This window comes from Microcaecilia unicolor, chromosome 2 (assembly GCF_901765095.1).
Source record: "Microcaecilia unicolor chromosome 2, aMicUni1.1, whole genome shotgun sequence".
Classification (NCBI taxonomy): Eukaryota; Metazoa; Chordata; class Amphibia; order Gymnophiona; family Siphonopidae; genus Microcaecilia; species Microcaecilia unicolor.
Window position 1 is genome coordinate 512,676,848 of NC_044032.1, and position 26,880 is coordinate 512,703,727.

A 26,880-nucleotide genomic window follows, 5' to 3' on the forward strand; every position below is an offset into this window, starting at 1 on the left:
TACCACCTTGGGTACTGTTTTATTCACAATGCCATGGCCCTACACTTTCACTTTACTGTGCTGGTGGCAGGGGTGGATTGCAGCAAAGTAATAGCCCATGGGAATTTTTACTTACTTCACCTCATCAACACTTGAAGGGTTCCCGGAGCCTAGACCTGCAGCAAACTTTGGAAAACAAACAAACATGGGGAGTCTGTACCTAAGGAGGGGTGAGAATATGGCAGGGCAATGAGCCCTACAACACTTAGAGGCCCTGTTATTGGTTTTATTTCTCTTCGGCCGCAAAACAGAAGGTTGTAGGAATGGATAAAAACTACATCCTACGCTTTGCACCTCTAAATGTACTTGTAGTTTTAAGAGGAAGTACTTCAAATAGCCTGTGGCCATGAGAAGCTGTAGTGCTGCCCCCACCCGCTTCTCAGGCTCAAAGAGGTAAAAGCCAGATCCTCTCCAGAAAAGCTATAATTGTCAGAAACTGTCAGCATTTTAATTGGGTGTCTGCCAACACTCTGCTGATTTTGCATAGGGTCTGTACTCTTCAGGTGGTGGGGCGTGGTTTCACCTGTGACTTTGATAATTTCTTTTTTTGCATGTTCTGATAGCCTATTCATCTGTTTGTGAGCATGCAGACTAACAGATAAAACGGACAGATGAACGAACCATTCCCAGCAGGTGCTATCGCTGAACACTGTGTGTGTGGAATATCGCCCACATAGTGGTTTGTTTTGTTTTGTTTTGCCGTATCCTTAGATATAGATATTAGGGCTGCATTCCAATCAAAAAAATTTTAATTGCACAATTAAAGGCATTTTATTTATTTCCCATTACAGCTCCTTGTGACTTTGGACAAGTCACTTAAGTCTCCATTGCCTCAGATGCAAAAATAAGTAACCACTTTGAAACCACTTTGTAGCCACAAAAAGGCAATGTATCAAATCCCATCCCTTTTTTCTTCCTCCAAAGGACTGATCATCTCCCTCCCTCCCAGCCCAAAATCCCTTTCCCTTCCTTCCCTCCCTCTCATTGTTCAGCACCTCTCCCTCCCTTCCACCCCCATAAGCAGTGACACAAACTTGGTGATCAGCACCAAGCTCTTCTCTTGGCTGCTGAAGTTCACCGACTTGGCCATAGCTTCCACCGGTGGCCCCTCCAGTTCTGCTTACGGTCTTCAGGTCAATCTCCCCCTCCCCCCACCAGTCTACTTTAAAGGTGGTCTTCTGGTCCCCAGCAGCAGCGTTATACATATGCTGCCTGTGGCCTGGCGAGAAGGAAAACTTCAGACCAGTCCACAGGCAGTGTATGTGCAACACTGCCGGGGACCAACTGAAGACCATCTTTAAGATAGACTGGCATGGGGGATGATGATGTTGAATTGTGGATGAGGGAAAGATGACCGATTGTGCCGAGGATGGGTGTTGGGAGTGGAAGAGAGCAGAAGAGATGTTTGAGGAGACAGGAGATGCTGCAGTGTGATTAATGTTTTAAATCACAATTGATTATTCCATTAATTGTAGAGTTAACTGTGATTAACTTGCAGACTTACATATATATATATATATATATATATATATTTTTTTTTTTTTTTTTTTTTAATATTATTTTTTTTTTTTTACCTTGTAGGCTTGCTTTGCTTCACTTGTGAGCCAAGACTATGTGAATGGTACTGATCAAGAAGAAATTCGGACTGGTAAACCTCATTTACTTGTGGAATTTAACCTTAAATTTGATACCTCAGTTTGTTTAATTGAAATATAGATAATACAGACAAGGAAGATTCTTTAAAATATGCTTTTTTTTTCATTCTAGAGCACTGTTTCCTAAACCCTGTCCTGGAAGCACACATATCAAATTGGGTTTTTAAAATTACCCCAATTGAGATAAATTACTTTTCCTTAGCGTAAGCAGCAGTTGACTCCAGAAACAGGTGGGTTGTGTCCATCTACTAGCAGGTGGAGATTGAGATTACTAGACTAAAGTGAGTGATATTGGATGACCAGCTCCTCAATCAGCCAGTATATCTCTATCTCCAGCAGGTGGTGGATGACTTTTCACCAGCTCCTGGATTCTTCATGTGTGAGGCCACTCGGGCTATTTTCTAGCCAGTTGAGTTGGGGGTGATTGGCCAGTTGGTGCCATCCTTAGAGGCATACCTGGTGCTCCCGGTCCCTGCCTCACCCCGTGATCCTGGATCTCCCAGTTCTTTTGCTGGCTGCAGGCTTCCTCACCACAAAAAAAAAAAAAATCACAAAAAAAAACCACACACACAACCCCCCACCCCACACTAAAAACCCCACACAAGAGGAAGCTAGGACCACAGCACGGGTTATTGTTGTGCTGTCTGTCCACTGTGTGCCTTGAATGGACCTGCGGGGGCTATTTTGGCGGCAGGTCTGCCCTGGGAGGCGCTGCGCTTTGCTGTTTTGCTTCCCCTCGGTGAGTGCCTTTGATTTCCTTTCCCACAGTGTACAGCAGACGCGATGGTGGCAGAGGCAGTCAAGCGGTGCTCCCGTTTCAGGAAAAGGATATGTCTGCTTGGCGGGCTGCTCAGAGTCGTTACCGGGGGGACAGCACTCCCTCTCCCCTGCCCATTTCCTGCCCCGAGGTCTCGGGTATGCCATCTTGCTGGCTTCCTCCGATGTGGTCCCTGCTAGGCAGCTGATGGCGGTTTCAGAAACGTTGCACGTTTCTCGAGATTTTGGCGCTTCTTCTGCAGGGATTGCTTGCACTCTTTCATGGCTGCTCTGGGGACTTCCTCAGGGTCTGGGGGCTCTGGGGATGGGTTTTCCTCTAAGTTTATACTCCTCTTCCACCTGGCTTACTCGTTAAAGCGGGCTTTGCCTCAGCCCCAGGCTAATGTCGTTTCTATGTCCCCAGGGGTTTCTGTTGGGGACTCGGGACTTGTTTCTTTCTCCTCTGCTTAGGATCCTGTTCAGAAGAGACGATGGGTTGCTTCTCTGAGGTGGGGTCATTGTGCCCTGTAACCCCCTCTCATTCTCTTGCTGCGCTTTCTGGGGAGTCCCTTTGTCCTCCTTATTTGGATGAAATGGAGAAGGGGGGAGTTGGTTCTGGAGAAACCTGATGATCCTACAGCCGTGCGGTTTCATAAGGAGGAGTTGTCATCCCTTATCTCTAATGCTTCGGAGGCTCTTAACATAGCTGATCCTGAAACGCAAACTGCTACCACGGTCAGTCCGAAGATGGCCAGCACGAGGAAGCCTTCCAAGACCTTCCCCATGCACGAGGCCATCCAAGAACTCATTTCAGCTCAGTGGTTGGACCCTGCGGGAGGTCTTAAGGTGGCTAAGGTGATGTCCCACCTTTACCCGGTAGCCGCAGATTAGGCAGACTAGTTTGTTCTCCCTATGGTAGATGCCCTGGTGACGGCAGTCACCAACAAGACTACCCTCCTTGTGGCGCTAAAGGACATGCAGGACTGACGCCTAGAGTCTTCCTTGAAACGAGCCTTTGAGGTGTCCACTTTGGCCCTACAGGCCTTAATTTGTATCTCCTACGTGGACAGAGTGTGCATTAGCTGGCTACATCAGCTGCTGGATCAGGACCGAGACGCAGGTTTTGGAATTGGGTCTGTCTTATTTGGCTGACTCTCTCTTTATGATTTGGTACGTTCCTGGGCCAAACAGATGGTACTGGCAGGTTTTTCCCATAGGTTATTGTGGCTTCACCACTGGGCAGTGGATTTGGCATCCAAACTACGACCCACCAAGTTGCCTTTTTGAGTCAAGCTCCTCTTTGGGGAGGACTTGGAGAAGATAGTGAAGAATTTGGGGGACTCCCAAGTGTCAGTGTCTCCCAGAGGATAAACCCAGATCCACGCCGCCCCATCTTCGGGAGGCTTGACGATACCGCCCAGGTAGAGCTTCGGCAGCATTTCAGCACTGCTCTTCCTTTTGGAACAGCACAACAGGGTGCGGGAGGCCGTCCCTCCCAATGACAGGGTGCCAGTCCATTCTGCCATGATCAAGTTGGGGGGGAGGGTCCCTCTTCTATGAAGAGTGGGCAAAAATCACTTCAGACCAGTGGGTTCTGGATATTATCAAAGAAAGTTACAGGCTTGAGTTCTCTTCTCCCATAGGTTATGCATTTTTGGTATCCCGGTGTGCTACAGCTTCCAAGTGTACTAGGTTGCGCGTTTGGTCATGCTATTCTTATATAAAAAAAAACTCAGGCTAAGTTAGAAGAAGAAAGGTATTACTCACCAGCAACAGCACAGGAAATACTATTGGCTCTTGGCATTAGTAGTTTTACAGAACAGAGTCTAACAATAGGAAGGAAAGTTTTATTCCTCATACAAAGGTCACAGAACAGAGAGAAAGGAAGAAAGAAAGAATCTTAGCTATAGAGAATTAGTTTGTATGGAGGGGAGTACCCCCTCTGGAAATAGGCTATGGCAAGGATATGAAACTCTCCTGCCATCCAGACTATTTCAGAGTCTCTTTAGATGAGCAGTTACTTATATACCCTTCCTATCACAAAAGACCACCCGTATATCACCCAATCAGCAATCCTGCAAGTACATGGGAGACCTGTGATAGGGCCTTAGTGTCCTTGCCACACCTCAGCTCAGTAACAAACAGTTGGGATGTCATGACAACTGGGGGGTCTTGTCAATTTGTTTGTAACAAGACAGTTGGTTGGGATGTCATGGCAATGGTCTTGTCAGTTTGTTGTCAGCCAGAAATTCCTGTCTTGCCACAGGAACACAAACAGAAAGAAGCAGGCCCCCCCAAAAAGGCTAGAAAATTTCAGAACACAAGCGGGCGGCAGTTTAGACCACGTTGCATGGTCTACTGTACCTGGGGGTGGTAGTGCCAGTGCCGTCCCTCAAGGCTCGCACGGACCCATATTTTTGCAACCTCACTATCGGGATACCCTATCTTCCCTGTTTTGATGATATCTTTGAAAGATACCTTATCCCGAACCATGCACTTTTGAGCAACTGTCGGCCTTCCCCCAGTTTCTAGTTTAAAAGTTGCTCTCTATATTTTTTAAATGCCAATGCCAGCAGCCTGGTCCCAAGCTAGATACGGTGGAGCCCATCCTTTCAGAATAGGCTTCCTCTTCACCAGAATGTTGCCCAGTTCCTAACAAATCTAAAACCCTCCTCCTTGCACCATTGTCTCAGCCACGCATTGAGAGTCCGGAGCTCTGCCCGTCTCTTGGGCCCCACGCATGGAACAGGTAGCACTTCAGAAAATGCTACCCTAGAGGTTCTGGATTTGAGCTTTCTACCTAAGAGCCTAAATTTGGCTTCCAGAACCTCTCCCACATTTTCCTATTTCATTGGTACCCACATGTACCAAGACAGCCAGATCCTCCCCAGCAGTATCTAAAATCCTATCTAGGTGACACGTGAGGTCCGCAACCTTCTCACCAGGCAGTCAAGTCACCAGGCGATCCTCACGTCCACCAGCCACCCAGCTATCTATATGCCTTATTGATCAAATCACCAACAACAGCTGTCCTAGTCCTTCCCTCCTGGGCAGCACTTACCATTTGCAAGATAATGGCAAAAAGCCATGGGTAGATAATTTCATCCAACGGGGATGGTACCTGGACTAATGAACAGGCAGTAATATGCACTGAATGAAGACAGCTTGTCAGAAGCTTTAAAGCTGGCAGAAAGAAAGATTTCCAAGTTGATGCTGGATTAGCAGGAAGTATATTCTGTAGCGGTATTGAAACAGGACCTATCCCTGAAATAGTGGGCGCATTAGGAGATGTGTTGACAAGCATTTTCTGAAGAGTACCTATCTTGTTGGTGAAATAGGAAAATATTAGGCACACTGATGGAAATTTGGACTGAACATAAAATTGTTTCTGGGTAAGCTTAGTCACAGTGGAGAACAAATTTCCTACCAGGTTTATTTGAATCAGAAATAAGTTTAGAATAGCAAGTTCTCTTTGCAGTCTTCAGATGAGAATTGTACATTTTACTGCAGTATTTAAATGTTTGTAGGCAGGACCCTGAGCGGTATTTACGCCAGCACAGTTCATCCCTACAGGTTTGATACTTGAGGAGCTGGAGACCCAGATGAAACCAGGGCTCTTGCCCATTAATGGGTATTTTATGACAATGGAATCTGACCCTAAGTCGAATTCGAGCAGAGTTTTCTCATCAAGGGATAATGAACCAACAGTTTCAGGAAAGAGGGAAGCCAAGAGAGCAGTGTTAGCAGAGCTAATTCTAATTTGTAAATGTTTATTGTTAACCATATTGAACTCAAACTTGTTTGGGATAATGCAGGACATAATTGTCATAAGTAAAGGGTCATGATATATGAGAAACAGGAAGAGAAAGTGGAAACAAAGAACTATAAATAGTTGCATCAAAAGCTGTGATCAAAAACAACCAACCATTAAGAAGAAACTCCTATCAGTGGAAGCAGCCAACGTGAATGGCAATATCTGAAATAGGTACAGCCATTGTGATAGCAGGATCATATTATATATAGAGTGCTATCTTACCTAGAAGAAAAAGAGGATAACATCAAAGATGTAATTTTGCCTTAGTGGTCTGCAACATGGGTGTAATATTATAGTCAAAGTTGCGTCAAATCCTGAGGGATGCGGATACCCAAATATTTAATATGAGAAGTCGCCCACTTCAAAGGAAAGTCCCCAACCCACTCTTTCTGAACCAAAGGCCGCACTGGTAAAGCCACAGATTTCCAGGTATTCAAAGTAAATCCCGAAAAAAGATGAAATTTGTCTATGGCACCCAAGAGTTGCAACAGTGCCAACTGAGGCCCAGAAAGAAGCAGTAAGAGGTCATCTGCAAAAGCCAAAACTTTATACATCTAACCCTCTACCTCAAGTCCTGTAATATCTGGATCTTTCAAAATAGTATGTATTCATGGCTCCAAATATAACAAAAACAATAAAGGAGAGAGGGGACAGCCCTGACGGGTGCCCCTCCGCACTGAGAATGCTGCCATCCGAATCCCATTATCTACTACTATTTATTTCTATAGTGCTACTAGACGTACACACATAGGCGGTCAGTGGCCCAACTGTTTGGGGAGGCTAAAGGGGATGGGACCAGGGGTGGAGCTTAAATCCATAATTGTCTGATAACACACAGAAAAAATAAATAAATAAAAGTCATAATACCTTTTATTAAATTTAGATATTAGATATGTATCATATGTCAAAGAATAAAGTGGTTGCTCAAAGCATATTCTAACCACAATCACTCAACTGCAAAACACTATGCACAACTTTGTGAAAAAAACACACTCAGAACCTTACTGTACCATAAATATTACACTGGGCAGAACCTAATACACCAATATACCACCCATACGGAAAATGCAGACCGTCAACAATATGAAACAAGGGATCATATCATCACAATTCTCATGTAGAGCCACAAAACACCCTAATTCATGTTTAATGTGGGATAAGATGCCATAAATAAGTAAATAAATATAAACTTTTAATGTTGAGCACCTGATTCTCAAAGTGGACATATTCCAAACACTATAATGAAAATAAAATGATCTTTTCTACCTTTGTAGTCTGGTGACTTTTTCTGATCATGCTGGTCCAGTATCCGATTCTGTTGCTATCTATGCTCAGTGCAGGTCAGGAAGTCATCCTCCTTAAATATCTCCCTGGCAACCCAGGACACCTCCAGCCAACCGCCCCCCCCCCCCCCTCCCAGCTCTCCCAGCAGTAAGCTAAACAAGCCATAAACCAATTTCTACAATTGGTTACACAAGGCTAGAGGGCTTTCACTGCAGCTCCTGCTGTGAGGAACAATTTAAACCTCTCAGAGCACAGCAGGGGAGGCTTAGCCTGTCCAAGCCTCTTATACCGGGCGCCTATGCATACACAGCGCTGTACACTTGAACATGAAGAGACAGTCCCTGTTCGAAAGAGCTTACAATCTAATCAGGACAATTCCTTGTCATCAAGCAGATGTATCCATTACAAATGGGTTGTGTTCACCTACCAGCAGGGGGAGATAGAGAACACTGAAAACCATAGTGCCTCTTAGGACAGCTAGCTCCATCTGCCTTTCTGTATTTCTCTATCTCCCCAGCAGGGTGGATGCAGCTTGTTCAGCTCCTTCAAATTCTGCCTGGGGTGGCTCCTATGCTTTTGCCAGTTCTAGCAGGGGTGCTGTGGTTCTGCATTTGTTGAGAGCCCACTTTAAAGGCACATAGGTTTGCCCTTTACCTGCCTTACCCTCCCCCCCAGGGTGGGTGTAGGCACATAGGCTTGTCCTTTCCCTGCCTTTTCCTACCCATGTGTGGATGCAGGCACATAAGTTCGCCCTATCCCTGCCTTTCCCACCTTTCTCTGCCTCCGGAGTACCTCTCTAGCTGTCTGCCTCCAACTTTCCTCACAGTGTTAAAAAAAAAAAAAAAAATTTGCGCTTTAGCGCTTTTATTCCTGAGGCTTGATTCTCTGTTGTACAGCTCCTGGACTCGGTTCTTGAGGTAAGAGCGCTTTTCCTGCTCCTCCGGGGAGGTCCCGTTACGGGGTGATTTTGGTGCAAATTCCGCCATCTTGAATTTTTTTCTGCCGTTTTCGGCGATGACTGCTGAGAATGTAAAGCGCTGTTCCGTTGTGGCAAGCGCAAAACTGCAGCGGGGCTCTATAAAGCATGCTTTTCAGACGGTAGAGTCGGCACGAGCATGGCGAGCGATGTTTCTTCCCACTCGAGGGACCTGGCAGCGGGCGCCATCTTGGATGCCTCGCATGGCACGACTCCTGCGGTGAAGTCGGAGGCCGGAGGGGCGTCTCGGGCTGAGTTGACCAGAGGGGCTTCTTTCCCCGCGACTCCTGCAGCGGACTGGGAGGCCAGGGTGAGTTTTTCTCCCCTGAGTTTGTGCTGCTTTTGCATAAAGCCTTCATGTTAAAAACAGCCCTGCCGCAGGTGCCTGGCACTGTGTTGTTGCCTGGCTCCCCCTTAAGGGATGATGGCCCGGGACTGCCGGTAGTTGAGGCTTCCCCTGAGCGTTGGATGCACGCTAAGCGCAGATGGATGAATTCCCCGTCGGAGAGTGGCGCACCCCCCCCCACCCCCATGGTCGGGGTGCGGGGACTCTGAGGGATCTGGCAGGCCTTCATGGCCAGAGGACGGTGCAGGTTTGCCACTGGATCTGGATGATCCAACTAGGGTTCGGATTTTCCACCACGATGAGCTGCCAGCGCTTATCTGACGCCTTGCAGGCCCTCTCTATTGATGATCCTGCAGTTGGCGAGGCCTCCTCTGGTAATCCGAGGATGGCAAGTACTAAGAAGCCTGCTCGAGCCTTTCCTTTGCATGATTCCATCCAAGAGCTTATTTTGGCTCAATGGGCTGACCCCAAGGGGCCTTTGAAAGTGGCCAGGGCAACGGCGCATCTGTACCCTCTGAGTGAGGAGCACTTGGCCCCTTTTTGGATGCCTAAAGTGGACGCTTTAGTCACGGCGGTGACAAAGACGACCACCCTCCCAGTAGAGGGAGAGGTTGCCCTGAAGGACATGCAGGACCGGCGGCTGGAATCAGCACTTAAGCGGTCCTTTGAGATTTCAGGCCTAACCTTATGGGCGTCTGTGTGCAGTTCTTACGCTGCTAGAGCCTGCCTTTCTTGGTTGCAACAGGCAGTAGAACAGCCCGGAGATGGTGCGGAGCCCCTTGCGGAGGTGGCACCTTGTCCTTTTTAGCTGACGCCCTTTATGATCTGGTCAGAGCTTCGGCTAAACAGATGTCTGTGACGGTGGCCGCCCGCCGCCTTCTAGGGCTACGGCATTGGGCGGCTGACATGGCCTGTAAGCAAAGGTTGGTGAAGTTGCCTTTCCGGGGCCTTCTCCTGTTTGGAGAGGAGTTGGAGAAAATTGTGAAAGACCTGGGAGAAGTTAAACCCTAGAAGCTGCCCGAGGATAGGCCGCGGCCTTCTTCCAAGGGTCAGGTGGTTCCTTCCTTTTCAAGACCTCGCTTCCATGAAGCTCGTAGGTATCGCCTAAGGCGCTCTGCTGGGTTCACTTGTCATGCCCGCTTTCAGCAGAGGAACTCCTTTCGTTCGGACAAGCGTTCCTCAGCAGGTGACTCAAGGCCCGGAGTTCAAGGGCGACCCTCTCAATGATGGTGTGCCGATCCACTCCTCGATTATTGCAGTAGGAGGACGTCTTTCCCTTTTTCCTCGAGGACTGGACCAAGATTACCTCAGATCAGTGGGTTTTGGACCTGATCAGAGAAGGCTACCATCTGGAATTATGCGCCCCGGTGAGAGACGTGTTTGTGGAGTCCCAATGCGGCACTGCCGTCAAATGGGCGGCGGTAGAGGAGACCTTACAAGTCTTGTTGCACCTTGGGGCGGTGATCCCTGTGCCTCCCGCCGAGCACGGCTGCGGTCGTTACTCCATTTACTTTGTGGTGCCGCGAAAAAGCGGGTCTTTTCGACCCATACTCGACTTAAAGAAAGTCAACGAACCTCTAAGAGTGCGGCATTTTCACATGGAAACCCTGCGCTCCGTCATTGCTGCGGTACAGCCAGGAGAGTTTCTCACGTCTCTGGACCTGAAAGAAGCTTACTTGCACATTCCTATTTGGCCCCTGCACCAACGGTTTCTCCTGTTTGCGGTGTTGGGAAAGCATTTCCAGTTTCGGGCCTTGCCTTTTGGCCTTACCACAGCTCCCCGAACCTTTTCCAAGGTTATGGTGGTAGTAGCTGCTTTTCTCAGGCGAGAGGGTATCCAGGTTAACTCGTACCTAGACGACTGGCTCATCAGAGCGGACTCTGCAGAAGAGAGTCATCATGTAACAGCCAGAGTGGTCTCAGTATTGCAATCTCTGGGCTGGGTCGTCAATATAGCCAAAAGTCACCTGACTCCCTCTCAATCTCTGGAATATTTGGGAGTCCGGTTCAACACAGCCTCGGGGTATGTGTTTCTACCCGAGCAAAGGCGGTGCAAGCTTCAGAACCAGGTCCGTCTGCTCCTGAGGATGCCTCGCCCGAGAGCTTGGGACATTGTCCAGCTGCTGGGGTCAGTGATGGCCACCTTGGAAGTGGTGCCGTGGGCAACAGCGCACATGAGACCTCTGCAGTGTTCCCAGCTTCAAAGATGGTCTCCGATATCTCAAGATTACCAGCGCAGACTCACGTGGCTCCCTGCGACCCAACTCAGCATGGAGTGGTGGCTCGCAGCATGCTGCGGCGAGGAAATCCGTTAGCCCTTCCCGATTGGTGCCTGGTGGTAACAGATGCCAGCCTCAAGGGCTGGAGAGCACATTGCCAGGGAAGGCATGCCCAGGGTCTTTGGACACCCGAGGAATTGGAGTGGTCCATCAATCGCCTGGAGCTAAAAGCAATATTCCAGGTGCTTCTGGCCTTTCATATGACCCTGGAAGGACTGGCTGTCAGAGTTCTGTCGGACAATACGACAGCAGTGACGTACATAAACCGCCAAGGCGGCACTCGGTGCAGAGCACTGGCCGCGTAAATTTGCCACTGGGCCGAGCTGCATCTACAGTTTCTGTCAGCAGCTCACACTGCAGGTCAAAGCAACGTGCAAGCCGATTATCTAAGCAGGCATCAAATCGACCCAGCGGAGTGGGAACTTGCAGACGAAGTATTCCTGCAGTTCTGTGCCAAATGGGGGACGCCAGTAGCGGATCTTATGGCCACAAGCGCAAATGCCAAAGTCCCGTGCTTTTACAGCAGACGGAGATATCCTTGCTCGGCGGGGTTGGATGCCTTGGCTCAACCCTGGCCTCAGGGCCTCCTGTATGTGTTCCCTCCGTGGCCCTTAATGATTCGGCTACATCAAGGAGAGGTGGTTCTCATTGGCCCAGGCGGCCGTGGTATGTATGCGGACCTCCGGCGGATGCTGGTGGAGGCTCCCCTTCCGTTGCCTCTGGTACCGAACCTGTTGTCACAGGAGCGGTGACCATGGAGGACGCCTGCAGCTTTGGTCTTACAGCATGGCTATTGAGAGGGTGCAATTGAGAGACAAGGGCTATTCTGATAAAGTCATTTCCACTCTCCTTCAGGCCTGCAAGCGTTCCACTTTCGTTGCTTATGCTCGGATCTGGCGCCAGTTGGAGGCGTGGTGTGCTTCTAAAGCAATTGCACCCATGCGGGCTTCAGTCTCGCCGATACTTGACTTTTTGCAGGATGGTTTACAAAAAGGCTTGGCCTACAATTCCCTGCATGTTCAAGTGGCAGCCTTGGCATGTTTTGGGGGGAAGGTCAGAGGCCTCTCCCTGGCTGCTTGTCCGGATGTGGCACGGTTTCTTAGAGGGGTGCTTCGGCTCCGTCCTCCCATGCGAGCCCCTTGCCCGGCCTGGAACCTGGGGCTAGTATTAAAGGCTCTTCAGTGTTCGCCCTTTGAGCCGCATAGGCGAGCTTCGGAGAAGGATGTGACCCTAAATACGGTCTTTTTGGTGGCCATAACATTGGCGAGACGGGTGTCTGAGCTCTAGGCGCTGTCCTGTCGAGACCCATTTCTGCAATTCTCAGAGTCCGGAGTAATGGTACGTACTGTGCCTTCCTTCCTGCCTAAGGTGGTTTCAGCGTTTCACTAAAACCAGCCTATTTTCCTGCCCTCCTTTTCTAAAGAGGAGTTTTCAGAATCCTTTGGGCAGTTGCACCTTCTGGATGTGCGAAGGGCTCTGTTGCAATATCTGCGCGTGTCTTCAGGACCTCTGACCACCTTTTTGTTTTGTTGTCAGGTCCTCGCAGAGGGACTCCAGTGTCTAAAGCTACCCTGGCTCGTTGGCTCAAAGAAGCCATCTTTTCAGCATATCTGCTGTCTGGCTGGCCTGTTGCCTTTAAGGCACATTCCACAAGAGCGATTTCCTCTTCCTGGGCTGAAACTGGAGCACTCTCTCTTCAAGAGGTTTGCAGTGCAGCAACATGGGCTTCTAAGCTCTCTTTTGCCCGACATTACAGGCTGGATGTGGCTGCTAGGAGGGATACACGTTTTGGAGCTCAAGTGCTGGTTCGTGGTGTGGACTGTTCCCACCCTGTCTAGGGATTGCTTTGATACATCCCATTCGTAATGGATTCATCTGCTTGATGACAAGGAAGGGAAAATTAGGTTCTTACCTTGGTAATTTTCTTTCCTTTAGTCATAGCAGATGAATCCATGAGCCCTCCCTGATTGATTGATTGATTGATTGATTGATTGATTGGATTGACTGATGTTTTGTTTAATTGACACTGTTTTGTGTTCAGTTGTTCCTGCCAGACATGTTCCCTCATTGGGAGAAGTTGGAAAACAGTCTTCAGGATTTCTGTTCTACTTCGCTGTGAGGAAAATTCATGTTATTCTACTTTGCGATGTAACACTGCTTTGGAAATTTCATAATACTGAAAGGCAGATGGAGCTAGCTGTCATAAGAGGCACTATGGTTTTCAGTGTTCTCTATCTCCCCCTGCTGGTAGGTGGACACAACCCATTCGTAATGGATTCATCTGCTATGACTAAAGGAAAGAAAATTACCAAGGTAAGAACCTAATTTTCCCATAAGGGATATGGGAATTACTAAGGTGGGAATGATAACAGATATGGGTACTCTACAAGTGAACAGGGGTTAGGAGTTAAATGCAATATCAAAAAGGTGGGCTTTTAGCCTAGATTTGAAGATGGCCAGAGATGGAGCTTGATGTACTGGCTCAGGAAGCTATTCCAGACCTGGTATGAAAGGAACGGAGTCTGGAGTTAGCAGTGGAGAAGAAGGGTACAGATAAGAAGATGAACAGACGGATGTAGAAATGTTTCTCCGAGGACAAGCAGGCTGCTTGTTCTCACTGATGGGTGACGTCCACGGCAGCCCCTCCAATCGGAACACTTTACTAGCAAAAGCCTTTGCTAGTCCTCGTGTGCCGATGCGCACCGCGCATGCGCGGCCGTCTTCCCGCCCGAACCGGCTCGTGTTCATCAGTTTTCTTTTGTCCGCGCTCGGTACGGTCGTGTTTACACCGTTCGCGCCCCTTAAGTTGACCTTCGCGCATCTTTTGACTTTTCGCTAAAAAAAGAAAAGGATTTCGGAAGAAGGCTTTTCGGTCTTTTTCCCCTTCCTGTATTTCCAGTTTTTGCCCCGTTAAGTTTTCTTTCGGTTTCGGGGTAGGCCCTTTTGAGGCCTCGGGTCAAATTTTTTCTCCCCCTCTTTTTGGTGCCTTACCGCAATTACGAGTTTTGATTTCGCCGGCGTGATTTTTCCGCCCATGTCATCGAAGTCTCCCAGCGGCTTCAAGAAGTGCACCCAGTGCGCCCAGGTAATCTCGCTCACTGACAGGCACGCGTCGTGTCTTCAGTGTCTGGGGGCTGGGCACCGCCCACAGGCCTGTAGTCTTTGCGCCCTTTTACAGAAAAGGACTCAGGTAGCGAGATTGGCCCAGTGGAACGTTTTGTTCTCGGGCTCTTAGTCGGCATCTGCACCGGGAGTATCGAGTGCGTCGACGTCGACAGCGTCAAGACCTCCGTCCTCGGCCGCGACTGCATCGAGTGCATCGAGGCATCGACCCTCTGCGTCGTCGGGGCCGAGACATCGGAAGGCTGCGTCGGCGTCGGTGGTACCGGGACCTCCACTAGTGCTGATGTCGTCGGACGGTGGTGCTTCGACTGGAGTGCAGGTGAGGGCTGTCCATTCCCCTGCTGGTGGCGGTGAGCCTTCGGGTGGGTCTCCCCCTACCCTGAGGGCTCCTGCGGTACAGCCCCCCCAAGACCGACCTTCTTCGGCCTCGGCCCCGAGGAAGCGACGGCTGGATTCTACGTCCTCCTCGTCGGTACCGGGAAGCTCCGGTGACATGCTTTGTTTGAAAAAGTCAAAGAAGCATCGACACCGGTCTCCTTCCCGCGTCGGTACCGAGAGCTCTGGGTCGCCGAGGGAGTCGGCACCCAGTAGGCATCGGCATCGGCACCGGGAGGACCGCTCACCCTCTGTTCAGGAGGTGTCGATGCGCTCCACCTTGGACAGCCCGGAACAGCCTCCACACCCGGAACAGACTCTGACATCGACACCTGCATCGGCTTCCATGTCTTTCTCCACAGCCGCTCTGCACGAGAGTCTCCGGGCCGTTCTCCCAGAGATCCTGGGAGAGCTGTTGCGCCCTTCCCCTCCGGTACCGGGGGTGCTTGCGCCTCCGGTACCGTCGAGTGAGGCGCCGGCTGGCCCCTTGCCCGGGGTGAGGTCTCCGGTACCGACTGTGGTCGCCTCCCAGGAAGGCTCCCCAACGACGTCGGCGGAGGGAGCTTCGCCGGTGCGGGCGAGGAAGTCTACGTCTCGACGCTCACACCGTGGCCGTGGTTCCACGGAGTCGAGCCGGGCATGGCTTCAGACACAGGTCCGTGAACTTGTGTCTGATACCGATGGTGAGGCCTCGTGGGAGGAGGAGGAGGACATCAGATATTTCTCTGACAAGGAGTCTGATGGCCTTCCTTCTGATCCCACTCCCTCCCCTGAAAGGCAGCTTTCTCCTCCCGAGAGTCTGTCTTTTGTGGCCTTTGTCCGGGAGATATCTACGGCCATCCCCTTCCCGGTGGTTGTGGAGGACGAGCCCAGGGCTGAAATGTTTGAGCTCCTGGACTATCCTTCTCCACCTAAGGAAGCGTCCACAGTACCCATGCATCATGTCCTCAAAAAGACATTGCTGGCGAACTGGCCAAGCCATTAAGTAATCCCCACATTCCCAAGAAGATCGAGTCCCAGTACCGGATCCATGGGGACCCAGAGCTGATGCGCACTCAGTTGCCTCACGACTCTGGAGTTGTGGATTTGGCCCTAAAGAAGGCTAAGAGTTCTAGGGAGCATGCTTCAGCGCCCCCGGGCAAGGACTCTAGAACCTTAGACTCCTTTGGGAGGAAGGCCTACCATTCTTCTATGCTCGTGGCCAAAATCCAGTCTTACCAGCTCTACACGAGCATACACATGCGGAACAATGTGCGGCAGTTGGCGGGCTTGGTGGACAAGCTCCCCCCTAAGCAAGCCAAGCCATTTCAGGAGGTGGTCAGGCAGCTGAAGGCGTGCAGAAAATTCCTGGCCAGAGGGGTGAATGACACCTTCGATGTTGCGTCCAGGGCCGCTGCTCAAGGTGTGGTGATGCGCAGACTCTCATGGCTGCGTGCCTCCGACCTGGAGAATAGGATCCAGCAGTGGATTGCGGACTCCCCTTGCCGTGCGGATAATATTTTTGGAGAGAAAGTCGAACAGGTGGTAGAGCAGCTCCACCAGCGGGATACCGCTTTCGACAAGTTCTCCCGCCGGCAGCCTTCAGCTTCTACCTCTACAGGTAGACGATTTTTTGGGGGAAGGAAGACTGTTCCCTACTCTTCTGGTAAGCGTAGGTACAATCCTCCTTCTCGACAGCCTGCGGCCCAGGCTAAGCCCCAGCGCGCTCGCTCTCGTCAGCAGCGTGCGCCTCAGCAAGGCCCCTCGGCTCCCCAGCCAAAAGCAAGGGACGAGCTTTTGACTGGCTCCAGCAGAGCATAGCCGACATCCAAGTGTCAGTGCCGGGCGACCTGCCGGTCGGAGGGAGGTTGAAAGTTTTTCACCAAAGGTGGCCTCTCATAACCTCCGATCAGTGGGTTTTCGAAATAGTCCGGCAAGGATACACCCTCAATTTGGCCTCAAAGCCTCCAAATTGTCCACCGGGAGCTCAGTCTTACAGCTTCCAGCACAAGCAGGTACTTGCAGAGGAACTCTCCACCCTTCTCAACGCCAATGCGGTCGAGCCCGTGCCATCCGGGCAGGAAGGGCTGGGATTCTATTCCAGGTACTTCCTTGTGGAAAAGAAAACAGGGGGGATGAGTCCCATCCTAGACCTAAGGGCCCTGAACAAATATCTGGTCAAAGAAAATTTCAGGATGCTTTCCCTGGGCACCCTTCTTCCCATGATTCAGGAAAACAATTGGCTATGCTCTCTGGACTTGAAGGACGCCTACACGCACATCCCGATACTGCCAGCTCACAGACAGTATCTGCGATTTCAGCTGGGCACACGTCACTTCCAGTACTGTGTGCTACCCTTTGGGCTCGCCTCTGCGCCCAGAGTGTTCACGAAGTGCTTGGCTGTAGTAGCAGCGACACTTCGCAGACTGGGGGTACACGTGTTCCCATATCTCGACGATTGGCTGGTGAAGAACACATCCGAGGCAGGAGCTCTACAGTTCATGCAGATGACTATTCACCTCCTGGAGCTACTGGGGTTTGTGATAAATTATCCCAAGTCCCACCTTCTCCCAGTGCAGAAACTCGAATTCATAGGAGCTCTGCTGGATTCTCGGACGGCTCGTGCCTATCTCCCAGAGGCGAGAGCCAACAACTTGTTGTCCCTCGTCTCGCGGGTGCGAGCGTCCCAGCAGGTCACAGCTCGGCAGATGTTGAGATTGCTGGGCCACATGGCCTCCACAGTTCATGTGACTCCCATGGCCCGCCTTCACATGAGATCTGCTCAATGGACCCTAGCTTCCCAGTGGTTTCAGGCTGCTGGGGATCTAGAAGACATGATCCACCTGTCCACGAGTTTTCTCAGATCCCTGTATTGGTGGACGATTTGGTCCAATTTGACTCTGGGACGTCCTTTCCAAATTCCTCAGCCACAAAAAGTGCTGACGATGGATGCGTCTCTCCTGGGGTGGGGAGCTCATGTCGATGGGCTTCACACCCAGGGAAGCTGGTCCCTCCAGGAACGCGATCTGCAGATCAATCTTCTGGAGTTACGAGCGGTCTGGAACGCTCTGAAGGCTTTCAGAGATCGGCTGTCCCACCAAATTATCCAAATTCAGACAGACAACCAGGTTGCCATGTATTACATCAACAAGCAGGGGGGCACCGGATCTCGCCCCCTGTGTCAGGAGGCCGTCAGCATGTGGCTCTGGGCTCGCCATCACGGCATGGTGCTCCAAGCCACATATCTGGCAGGCGTAAACAACAGTCTGGCCGACAGGTTGAGCAGGATTATGCAACCTCACGAGTGGTCGCTCAATTCCCGTGTAGTACGTCAGATCTTCCAGGTGTGGGGCACCCCCTTGGTAGATCTTTTCGCATCTCGAGCCAACCACAAAGTCCCTCAGTTCTGTTCCAGGCCCACGGCAGACTGGCATCGGATGCCTTCCTCCTGGACTGGGGGGAGGGTCTGCTGTATGCTTATCCTCCCATACCTCTGGTGGGGAAGACTTTGTTGAAACTCAAGCAAGACCGAGGCACCATGATTCTGATTGCTCCTTTTTGGCCGCGTCAGATCTGGTTCCCTCTTCTTCTGGAGTTGTCCTCCGAAGAACCGTGGAGATTGGAGTGTTTTCCGACCCTCATCACACAGGACAAAGGGGCGCTTCTGCATCCCAACCTCCAGTCTCTGGCTCTCACGGCCTGGATGTTGAGAGCGTAGACTTTGCCTCTTTGGGTCTGTCAGAGGGTGTCTCCCGCATCTTGCTTGCGTCCAGGAAAGATTCCACTAAGAGGAGTTACTTCTTTCTATGGAGGAGGTTTGCCGTCTGGTGTGACAGCAAGGCCCTAGATCCTCGCTCTTGTCCTACACAGACCCTGCTTGAATACCTTCTGCACTTATCTGAGTCTGGTCTCAAGACCAACTCTGTAAGGGTTCACCTTAGTGCAATCAGTGCATACCATTACCGTGTGGAAGGTAAGCCGATCTCAGGACAGCCTTTAGTTGTTCGCTTCATGAGAGGTTTGCTTTTGTCAAAGCCCCCTGTCAAGCCTCCTACAGTGTCATGGGATCTCAATGTCGTTCTTACCCAGCTGATGAAACCTCCTTTTGAGCCACTGAACTCCTGCCATCTGAAGTACTTGACCTGGAAGGTCATTTTCTTGGTGGCAGTTACTTCAGCTCGTAGAGTCAGTGAGCTTCAGGCCCTGGTAGCCCAGGCCCCTTACACCAAATTTCATCATAACAGAGTAGTCCTCCGCACTCACCCTAAGTTCTTGCCAAAGGTTGTGTCGGAGTTCCATCTGAACCGGTCAATTGTCTTGCCAACATTCTTTCCCTGTCCTCATTCCTGCCCTGCTGAACGTCAGCTGCACACATTGGACTGCAAGAGAGCATTGGCCTTCTACCTGGAGCGGACACAGCCCAACAGACAGTCCGCCCAATTGTTTGTTTCTTTTGATCCCAACAGGAGGGGAGTGGCTTTAGGGAAACGCACCATATCCAATTGGCTAGCAGATTGCATTTCCTTCACTTACGCCCAGGCTGGGCTGGCTCTTGAGGGTCATGTCAGGGCTCATAATGTTAGAGCCATGGCAGCGTCGGTAGCCCACTTGAAGTCAGCCACTATTGAAGAGATTTGCAAAGCTGCGACGTGGTCATCTGTCCACACATTCACATCTCATTACTGCCTGCAGCAGGATACCCGACACGACAGTCGGTTCGGGCAGTCAGTGCTTCAGAATCTGTTCGGGGTTTAGAATCCAACTCCACCCCCCTAGGCCCATGTTTATTCTGTTCCAGGCTGCACTCTCAGTTAGTTGGATAAATTGTTAGGTCAATCTCAGTTATGTCCTCGCCGTTGCGAGGCCCAATTGACCATGGTTGTTGTTTTGAGTGAGCCTGGGGGCTAGGGATACCCCATCAGTGAGAACAAGCAGCCTGCTTGTCCTCGGAGAAAGCGAATGCTGCATACCTGTAGAAGGTATTCTCCGAGGACAGCAGGCTGATTGTTCTCACAAACCCGCCCGCCTCCCCTTTTGGAGTTGTGTCTTCCCTTCTCTTTGTCTTGCTACATATGAGACTGGCCGGCACGAGCCGGTTTCGGGCGGGAAGACGGCCGCGCATGCGCGGTGCGCATCGGCGCGCGAGGGCTAGCAAAGGCTTTTGCTAGTGAAGATTCCGATTGGAGGGGCTGCCGTGGACGTCACCCATCAGTGAGAACAATCAGCCTGCTGTCCTCGGAGAATACCTTCTACAGGTATGTAGCATTCGCTATATTGAAGCTACTGCAGAAGGCTCTGCTTCACTTTATCAAATTTATGTGTGTCTGAATTTTTTTTTTCTTATTATTTTGTAGGTGTAGATCAGTGTATTCAAAAATTCCTGGATGTTGCAAGACAAACCGAATGCTTTTTCCTACAGAAAAGACTACAGTTATCTGTTCAAAAACCAGAACAAGTTATTAAAGAGGTAAGTGGTTCAATTTTTGTTTTCATTATATTTGTGCTTAAACTTGTTTACAAATTGAAGATCAAAGCAAGTTATGCACTGGTATAGCAGGGAGACTATAAAATTGGTGGTGTTCATCATGGAAGCAAGCTGTTAAATCTATTCTGAAACCTGGAGCCCATAATTCTGTGGTTCCTGCAAACTATAGACCTATTTTCTAATCTTTGTCTTTTGGCCAAGCTGGTGGAATCTGTTGTGCTTTGTCAGCTGATGGCTCATTTGAATGTTGTTGACTTCAAATTCCTATCAGTCAGGGTTCAGGGTGGTACATAGTACTGAATCGGTTCTCACAGCCCTTCTAAATGAACTACATTTTAAGTTAGATGGGGACTTGGTAGCTTTGACAGTTTCTTTGGACTTGGCTGCTACGTTTGATTTACTGAATCACCAGCTTTTGCTGTCCAATTACGCTGGTGTATGTCCTTTTTGACTGTCCATACCTTCTTAGTATTGGATGCTTCATCCAGATCATCAAAGTGCCAACTGACGTGGAGTTCCACAGAGCTCTATATTGTCTGCTTTGTTTGCTTTAATATTTCTTGCTCCACTGGTTGTTTTGGTTTAGGTCTTTAGTGTGTGTGTGTGTTTATTTTCCAAAGCTTGATATACTGCAAATAGATCCAAAAGGAGACTAAGTGGTTTACAAAAAAAAACCCAAAAGTAATACTGATGGAGGTAAAAGGGTGGAGAAAACTGTAGGCAGTGAGGTCAGGGAGCACAGACAGGGCATAGGAGGATGTAGGATCAAAAGCCAGAGTCTCGAGAAGGGATTTGAAGGAGGGAAGGGAAGTGGCAGTCCGAAGGTGGGAGGGAAGAGGATTCCAGAGCTTAGGACCGAGATATCTAAAGGCAGTGTCACGGGAAATAGTTAAATATAAAGCAGAGGGAGAGGGATGCAAAGTAGATTGTCGGAGGAAGAACGGAGGAGGCGGGTAGGAGCATAAGAATCAGAAGTTTGTGTAAATAGGCTGGAGTAGAGAGAGGATGGCATTTAAAAACTAACAAGAAGTTTGAAGTGGATATGGGAGGAGACAGGCATGTTGAAGGCGGAGGAAAGAGCTAACATGATGAAAGCGGCGTGCATGGTGAATGAGTTTAATGGCTGTTGATTGGATTGAAGATGCTTGAGTGAAGTGAAAGACCAGCCTAAATAGAGTTACAGTAGTCCATCCGAGTAATCAGGGCAAAGAGGAGAGAGCGAAGAGAGGAGAAAGAAAAGAGCAAATTGTGCAGATACGGTGAAGGGTGAGATCGGACAGTGGCATTGATCTGGGGTTTAAATGTGAACTTTGAGTCAAAAAAGAGCAAATATCTTACTTTGGAAGCCCTCTGGGAAGTGATTCAGACTATCAATTCATCCCTACTTCAACTAACTAACTCCTTCAATTCTGAAGTTAAGGACTTAAAAGTATTTCAACAAACAATGGAATCGAAGGCTAAGGAGCAGGAAAGAAAATGTGAGTCAAATTTGCAAGAAATAAAGAACTTACAAACTGTTGTTGCCAATATGACAATTGAGAAAGATTTGACTCATAGAAAAATTGAATTTTTTGATAATCAACTTAGGCGTAATAATTTGAGATTTCTAAACTTTCCTAAGACTCCTTTAATATCACCTATAGAAATGCTGAAGAAATATTTCCTTGAAGTGCTTGGTATTCCTAAAGAAGCTATACCTCCAATTATAAAAGCTTTATATATTACAGGAGCTAGTTTAGCTCGAACAGAAGCTCCAGAATTGAATGTCTCACAACTATTAGAAGCATCTTTAGAGACGATAATGGAGCGTACGACTCTCCTTGCTTCTTTTGCATTCGAGACAGATAGAAACCATGTTTTCAGACTATACTTCAGACATATCTTAACCCAGTTTTTTTGGATCAAAAATACAAATTTTTCCTGATCTCAGTAAAGCTACTCAGAGGCGGAGGAGAAGAGAATTTCTGGGACTTAGGTCTCGGGTTCTCTCACTTGGAGGCACTTTCAAACTGAAATTTGCCTGTAGATGTATTATTTCCTTGAATACTGTATATTATGTATTTTTTGAACTGGATAAACCGGCAGTTTATAGTTGCTAAAGAAAGTGGTGGCGAAAGGATATCAGTCACACCAGTAGGGAGCTGAAACCGCTAGCAGGAATGGTCTCTACCCTCACAATTGAATTGTTTAAAGAGTTCTTTTTAATTTGTGTAATAATTTCCTTGTATCTTGACCAAATTATTGTGGACTAAGTAACAATGTAATTCCTTTTTGTGCCTTGATGTAAAGGACATATATTTTTCTTCTAATATTTTCTTGATTTCCCAACATTTATTCTGTGTAAATGTTTATTTTGAAAATGATAAATAATAAAAAAAAAAAAAAAGAGCAAATAGCGCAGATAAGGTGAAGGTGAGAACGGACAGTGGTATTGATCTGGGGTTTAAATGTGAGCTTTGAGTCAAATATAACACCAAGGATTCTCACTGAGTCATAGAAGCACAAAGGGTGATTGTTGATGACAGGAGGTGCGGAGCCCTGCTCTTGAATGATAGTGAGCATAAGGGCCAAAAAGATATTGAATAGGGTAGGGGAGAGGATAGAATCCTGAGGGCGCTGGATTAAAGGGGCATTCTAGGAGAAGAAGCACCTGAGAATGAGAACTTGAAAGAGTGTTTGGAGATAGAGCTAGAAAACCAGGAAAGGACCACACCCAATAGAGTGGAGATGACGGAGTAGAAGAAGACCGTGATCAACCAAGTAGAAAGTCAATGAAAGATTGAGGGAAACAATGGTAACTGTCATTGGTCAAGGGCAACCCAGTTGGTGTCATATAAAAAAATGAGCAGGGTCTCTGTGTTGTGGCCAAAGCGGAACCTATGCTTGGTGGTCTAGTGACCTCTATGGGGCAGGAAAGAACCCCACTCTTTCCTGCTCTTTGTCGCTGACCTCCCTGCTGCCACCGCTTCTTGAAAATGGCTGCCGAGACTTTTTAAGAAGCGGCAGAAGTGGGCAGGAAAGAGTGGGGTTCTTTCCTGCCCTGAAGAGGCTACTAGACCACCAGGGCTGTAAGGTAGGTCAGGGAGGGAGAGAAAGAGGACAAGCTGCCCCTGGATGGGAGGGAGAGAAGGGGGCAAAATTGCACATGGATGGGAGGGAGAGAAGGGGGCAAGCTCCTCATGGATGGGAGAAAAAGGAAAGGAGGACTTGCTATTCATGGATGTTTGCTTTTTTGGAAATATACATCTTTTTTAACTTTATATTTAGGCTATAGAAGAAAATGCATTTCTGCTTATAGAATCTGGCTTTCTTGGGAGGGGGAGAGGGTTCAAGGTGACAATACGGCTGGGGCAGGGAAGGGTGGCATTTTATGTTTTCTATCCTCTTTTTTTTTTTTTTTTTTTGTCAATAACAAAAAAATATCAAAATGAAAATTCAATCACATTAAGATATTACTAACTGTGAGTCATATAAGTTTTAGTTGTGAACAAATTGTGTTCTTTAAATTATTTGCAAATTTTATTTAACATTTTTTTTTGTGCGGGAAAAGACCTCAAAAGTCTTTGTTCAGCAGCAGATATATGAAAAGGTCAGCATCTTTTAGTTGCAGAACACCATGTTTGAAGGTTTGGCACATGAATGAGACTGGGAAGCACTTAGTCCCCTCGAAGCTTGGTGTTGAAGTGAAACGGAGAGCCCCATTGGGTAATAAGCTAAGTTCCTTCAAATGTTTACATTAATCTTTTGATATACGAGTCAGTGGCGTAGCCAGACTGCCAATTTTGGATGGGCCTGAACCTAAAGTGGGTGGGCACAAAATTTTCTCTCTACCCCCCTTCCCCAGCAAACTTTAGTCACACTAATCAGATGCATTTGTCACATAGGGGTAAAGTGCTGCTTTTCAGTGCATCAGATTTCAGAAAATAATTTATTTAATAGCCTAACACCCTTTTCAATGAAGTTTCTGAGGCCAAAACCTCCTGCCTCAGGTCAGTATAATGCTGTTATGGTAGCCTCTCCTGACCTAAGAAAGGAAGTATTGGTCTCTGAAACTTTATTAACACAGGTACCATATTACTTTATCCTAAATTAAAAATAAAATTATTTACCTTTGTTGTATGGCCATTTACTTTTTCTCATTGTGTTGCTCCCAGTCTCTAGATTCTGCTTTCCTTCGTCTTTCTCTTGCCAGGGTTTCCTGTCCATTCATCACCTATGGCTTTTCATCTTTTCCTCACCCTTGTTCTCCACCTGCCCCTTCCTCTTATTCTCCAGTCTTTCCCTACTCTGTCCTCTCCCTCTTTCCATCCAGGAGCTCCCCTCTTTCTCTCCCCATCCTTCCAGTGTCTCCCCTCTTTCTTTTGCATCCAGCATCTCCTTTTTCTTCCTACCCTTCCATCCAGTGTCTTCCCTCTTTCTCTCCTCATCCTTCAACCCATCTACCCTCTCTCCTGATCCTTCCATCTAATGTCTCTATCTCCCCTCTCCTTCTATCCAGTGTCTCTCTATCTCTCTACCCTTTTCTGTTGTCTCCCCTCTCTCTCTCTCTCCACATCCTTCCAGTCTCTCCCCTTTCTCTCTGCATCCTTTCATCCATCTCCCCTCTTTCTCTCCCCATCCTCCCATGTCCAGCAGCTCTCTCCCTTCCCTCCAGTCCCTTCTTCCTCTCCCTCCCATGTCCAGTGGCTCCCTCCCTTCCCTCCAGCCCCTTCCTCTGCTCCCTCCCAGGTCCCAGTAGCTCTCTCCCTTCCTCCTCTCCCTCCCATGTCCAGTGGCTCTATCCCTTCCCTCCAGTCCTTTCTTCCCATGTCCAGTGGCTCTCTCTCCCTTCCCTCCAGCCCCTTCCTCCTCTCCCTCCCATGTCCAGTGGCTCTCTCCCTTCCCTCCACTACCTCCCATGTCCCAGTAGCTCTCTCCCTTCCCTCCAGCCCCTTCCTCCTCTCCCTCCCATGTTCAGTGGCTCTCTCCCTTCTCTCCAGCCCCTTCCTCCTATGTCCCAGTGGCTCTCTCCCATCCCTCCAGCCCATTCCTCCTCTCCCTCCCATGTCCAGTGGCTCTATCCCTTCCCTCCAGTCCTTTCTTCCCATGTCCAGTGGCTCTCTCTCCCTTCCCTCCAGCCCCTTCCTCCTATGTCCCAGTGGCTCTCTCCCCTCCAGCCCCTTCCTCCTCTCCCTCCCATGTCCAGTGGCTCTATCCCTTCCCTCCAGTCTTTTCTTCCCATGTCCAGTGGCTCTCTCTCCCTTCCCTCCAGCCCCTTCCTCCTCTCCCTCCCATGTCCAGTGGCTCTCTCCCTTCCCTCCACTACCTCCCATGTCCCAGTAGCTCTCTCCCTTCCCTCCAGCCCCTTCCTCCTCTCCCTCCCATGTTCAGTGGCTCTCTCCCTTCCCTCCAGCCCCTTCCTCCTATGTCCCAGTGGCTCTCTCCCATCCCTCCAGCCCCTTCCTCCACTCCCCCCCATGTCCCAGCAGCCATTTTCCCTCCAGGTCCGCCCATCCACATCCTTCCCGCGCTGTCGCTGCCTTTTTGTCCCGCGGAGGCAGCGTTTCCTTCCTGCCCTGTCTCCCCAAGCTCCGCTGCATCGGTCGGTCCCTGCAAGTGGAATCCTCCCTTTCGTCCGTCGTGCTGCGCTGCCATATGCACAGGCAGCTTCGCTCCTCCCTGCGCGTCCATCCGGCCCTAAACAGGAAGTGCATCAGAGAGAGGTGGGCCAGATCAACGTGGCAGGGAGGAGCGAAGCTGCCTGTGCGTATGGCAGCGCAGCGCGACGGATGAAAGGGAGGATTCCACTTGCAGGGACTGACCGATGCAGCGGAGCTTGGGGAGACAGGGCAGGAAGGAAACGCTGCCTCCGCGGGACAAAAGGGCAGCGCGCAAAGGTTGTGGATGGGCGGGCCTGGAGGGAAAATGGCTGGGCCTGGGCCCGTCCAGGCCCGCCCGTGGCTACGCCCCTGATACGAGTACTGAAGAAGAGCACACGAAAAATTTGTAACAAAGTTATAATGAAGAATGGAGGTTTTTGACCAGTGATAGTACTGGAGTCTATGAAGAGCCAGCACTTAGAAATTATATCTGCTGCCGAGCTAAGACTTTTGAAGTCTTTTTCCTCCACAAAAAATTTTTTAAAATAAAAATTGCAAATAATATAATTTAAAGAATGAAATATGTTCACAACTGAATATTATAAGACTCGTAGTAATATCTTAATGTGGTTGAATTTTCAGCTTGATATTTTTTATTTACAAGTAAGTTCGCTCTTTTTTTTTGTCTCTAAAAATATGGTAACCCTGTATAGAACCCATTTCCAACAGAATCAAATAACAGTAAAATATTCCTAAAAAGGTTTGTGGTTATTGCAGCATGGTGATTTCTTCATAACATTCAAAATCTGAGAGGAAAATGTGGTCTGTGCAACACTGTTAAAAGCAGCATTCTCAACAGGAAATTTCATCATGCTGTATTTCAAAAAATAGCAAGCACTCAACAATAGAGGAGACCAAAAAAATCCTCATACAAATGGTTTCCAAAAAGTACTTTATTTAATCTTCACAAAGACCCTCAATCTTCCTAAAGACCTGATACGACTTGTGTTTCAGCCAAAAATGGCCTGCCTCAAGGGCCTAGATGTTCAATTGTATGTTGGTTACCTTCCAAAGAAACCAAAACAAAACTGATCAAAACATTCCATGTGGATTCCTATAAGAGAGCTAGAATAATTCCAACAGGCTCTTGAATGTGGAAAAGCAAATGACAAATATAGATATACTTCTTG

The 26,880-nt window shown here is 48.9% G+C and overlaps 1 protein-coding gene across 1 annotated transcript in view; it reads left to right on the plus strand.

Annotated features, from left to right (window-relative positions):
• MED28 (mediator complex subunit 28) overlaps positions 1 to 26,880 on the plus strand; it is a 52,472-nt gene that overhangs the window by 16,309 nt on the left and 9,283 nt on the right. The window contains exons 2-3 of the mRNA XM_030192607.1: positions 1,621 to 1,687; positions 19,981 to 20,093. Of these exons, the coding sequence (XP_030048467.1) occupies positions 1,621 to 1,687; positions 19,981 to 20,093 (180 nt within the window). The remainder of the gene's footprint in view (positions 1 to 1,620; positions 1,688 to 19,980; positions 20,094 to 26,880) is intronic.